Raw genomic sequence first — 3,468 nt, forward strand, 5'->3', positions numbered from 1 at the left:
CCGACCAGGGACGAGCAAAAGTTGTAGGCTCGAAAGCCTTTCCTCCGGCTTATGTTGTGACTGTGCTGCGTGTTCTGCACAGGCCTGGTGTTTTTTTATTGAGGGGAAACTTTTATCTGTCTCATGAGTCAAGAAGTTTTCGCGATTTGGCTTGACTGTTACGTCGCTGTCGAGATACTACACGGAAGGCAGATAACGAAACAAGAACGACGATTGATTGAGCAGCTTGCTTTTATACGAAACGCATGTGACGTGGCAGTGACGTGCATTGATAAGACTGCATACGCTGACACATCATCTCTCCCCCTTTAAAAGCCATAACGTTCAGGTGGTTTCCGTGGCCGGGTCGATCTTCGCACGAGCGTTGGTGGCGATTCCGCAGCTGTTTCTTCCGGGCTGTCTTGCACTTTTTCCCCAGTCTCTTCGACTGGCTCCTGCTTGTTTTTCTGGCCAGGGTCACTGTCCACCGATTCAGCTCGACGTCTTAGCTGATCTAGATGCCGTCGGTGCTGTCCTTGAGCACAATCCACGGTGACCATCCTGGAACCTTTTTGGTCGTGCACTACTCCTGGAATCCACCTTCGACTTCTTCCAAAAGTGTGCATCCACACCGGTTCTCCTGTATTAAATTTTCTCGTAGCTTCTGCTGGCAAACCATCAGCATATTTTTCTTTCGGCTTAATGCTGTCTATCTTCGTCCTAATCTGGTAACCCAGCAAACGTTCAGCCGGTGACTTGCCATCCTGCCCGGGTGTTCGGCGGTACCTGCACAAAAACCGATCCAACCGCGTTATCAAGTCCTTGCCCGGATTTTTCTTTAGTCCTTCCTTGAGCGTGCGCACCGCTATCTCGGCTAACCCATTAGATTGGGGATGATAGGGGGCTCTTGTTAGTTGCTGCACCTTGTTACGGGCCAAGAACTCGCGAAAAAAACCGCTCACAAGCTGAGGTCCATTGTCAGACACGAACGTTTTTGGAAGCCCAAACCGTGCAAATATTGACCTCAGGGCTCTGACCGTGGTTTCAGACGTGGTAATCTTCATTGGCACCGCTTCGATCCATTTCGTTTCCGAGTCTACGATGACCAAGACCATGTGTCCGTCCACCGGACCTGCAAAATCAGCGTGCAGACGGCTCCAACCTTCCCCGGTCGATGGCCATGTCGCAGGTACCTGGGCAGGTGGCATCGCGGAAGCCTGTGCACAAACAGAGCATGATTTCACCAGTCGTTCAATGTCAGAGTCTAGTCCCGGGTACCAAAATAGCGTTCTGGCGATACTCTTCATGGAAACCATACCAGGATGAGTTTCATGCAGCAGGCTTAGTGAGCGTCTTCTTCCGCAAAGGGTAAAACAATGCGATGACCCCAGTACACCAAATTGTCACTTACGGTCAGTTCCATCCTTCTGTTGAAGTACGGCCGGTACTGCTCGTGATTCTGGGGTCGAAACACCGGCCATCCCGCAAAAATCCATTCTTTGACCTGCTGGAGAGTGGTGTCTCGATCAGTCATTTCTTTCACCTCTCGAGCGCATATCGCCGTTTCCTCCATCGCTTGGGCGAACAAAACGTACTCCCGTTCGTCGGAATGGCCTTCTCGTGGCGCTGAACCAGGCAGTGGCAATCGGCTGAGGGCATCTGCGTTTGAATGGTCACTGCCTTTACGATACTGCACCGTATAGCTGTAATTAGCGAGAAACAATGCCCAACGCTGAATTCGGGCGGCTGCCATCGGGGGTATCGCCTTTTTTGGATTTAATAAACCAGTAAGTGGTTTGTGGTCAGTCACCAGGACAAACTCATGTCCGTACAAGTAGTCCTTGAATCGGGCAACCCCGAACACGAGTGCCAGAGCCTCTTTTTCCAACTGCGAGTAATTACATTCTGCCCTTGTAAGCTTCCTGGAGCGGAAACCAATAGGGTAATCAACGCCATTGACACGGTGAGACAAAACGGCTCCGATACCTACTGGTGACGCATCACACTCCAGCCTCAACGGCTTATCAGGATCAAAATGGGCCAAAAACTGGGAGTCCTCCATTGCCTCCTTAACTTTCCGAAAAGATTCTTTGTGTTCCTGCTTCCACCGCCACTTGGCACCTTTGGCGAGAAGGGCGTATAGCGGAGCGAGCACGGTCGCCAGGTTCGGCAAGAATTTGCCGTAATAGTTCACAAGACCTAAAAATGCTTTGAGCTCACTCACCGAAGTGGGCTCTGGGGCTTCGCGAACGGCCTTGATGTTCTCGTCTTTTGGCCGCAGTCCTTTAGCGTCGATACGATGGCCGAGAAAGGTGACCTCGCCTTGACGAAATTTGCATTTTTCCTTGTGCAACCGTAGACCATATTCTCGCAATCTCTGGAGGACTTTCCGCAGCCGTGACATGTCACTTCGCTTTTCCGCGACGATAATATCATCCAGATACACCTGTACTCCTGGAATATCGCTCAGAAGCGCGTCCATCCGTCTCTGAAACACGGCCGGTGCAGAACTTACGCCAAAAGGCAGCCGTTTAAAACAAAAAAGACCTTTTTGAGTGTTCAAGACTGCTATCTTCTGAGCGTGCTCATCTAACGGTAGCTGGTTGTAGGCCTGGCGCAGGTCCAACGTCGTGAAAACTTCCCCGCCATTCAGTTTCGCAAAAATGTCCTCCACTCGTGGCAACGGGTACTGCTCCGTCGCAGTGGCCGCATTGACCGTCATCCGAAAATCTCCGCAAATTCTGAGCGACCCATCCTTCTTTAGAACGGGTACGACTGGTGTTGCCCACTCGGCGGTTTTCACAGGCGTGAGGACGTCTTGGGCTACTAGCTGATCCAGCGCATCCGACATCTTGTCCTTCAAGGCGTAAGGTACAGTCCGTGCCTTGAAAAACCGTGGAACCACGTTTTCTTTCAACTGGAATGTCACCGGAGGTCCCTTGCACAATCCGAGACCAGGAGCAAAGACGTCAGCATATTCGCTGAGTAGGGCCTCTAGTCCCGTGTTTGGTCCGTTGAACTTGATCGGTTGCACGCTCGCGACGACGTTTGTCAGCATAGGCACTCCGATTTCATTGAAAGCCTTGATCGTGTCTCTGCCACATAACGACGGTCCCAAGCTGTCGACCACTACGACCGTGCCTTGCCTATCCTTCCCATCGCATCTGGCCGTCATGCATAGTTGTCCAAGCACTGGAAGTTCACCCAATAGGCAGGACAGTTTCAGCTGCGTTTTTCGCAACGGCGGCCACTTCATTTCGTATTTCCGAAACACCGCTGCTGAAATGATGCTTACAGGTGATCCGGTGTCGACAGAGGAACGTTATCCCAGCTGACGACTTTGTAAATGGGTTTAACTTTGCGGATGCTTGCTTCTTGGTGAAGGACGCCCTCTATGGTGTACAAGGCCTCGTTATCATCCGAGGTTGTGCAGTCTTCAGCTACCGTTGCGTACGCCCCTTGCCGTCGTCTATCCACATGTGGCATCTG

The 3,468-nt window shown here is 51.6% G+C and overlaps 1 protein-coding gene across 1 annotated transcript; it reads right to left on the minus strand.

Moving 5' to 3' along the window:
- Positions 1–308: 308 nt before the first annotated feature.
- Positions 309–3,154, minus strand: LOC119397648 (uncharacterized protein K02A2.6-like). The gene is made up of 2 exons (XM_037665073.1): positions 1,391–3,154; positions 309–1,196 (listed from the first exon to the last, which is right to left on the minus strand). Exons 1-2 carry the CDS (start codon positions 3,152–3,154, stop codon positions 309–311), a joined length of 2,652 nt encoding a protein of 883 aa, XP_037521001.1.
- Between the last annotated feature and the right edge of the window lie 314 nt (positions 3,155–3,468).

Source organism: Rhipicephalus sanguineus, chromosome 6 (assembly GCF_013339695.2).
Source record: "Rhipicephalus sanguineus isolate Rsan-2018 chromosome 6, BIME_Rsan_1.4, whole genome shotgun sequence".
Taxonomy (NCBI): Eukaryota; Metazoa; Arthropoda; class Arachnida; order Ixodida; family Ixodidae; genus Rhipicephalus; species Rhipicephalus sanguineus.

Coding starts and splice junctions, on each gene's coding strand:
- LOC119397648 (XM_037665073.1), bottom strand. CDS start 3,154: ATGACGGCCAGATGCGATGGGAAGGATAGGCAAGGCACGGTCGTAGTG. Junction 1,197..1,390: donor ACAGAAGGATGGAACTGACC/GTAAGTGACAAT, acceptor GTTTGTGCACAG/GCTTCCGCGATGCCACCTGC.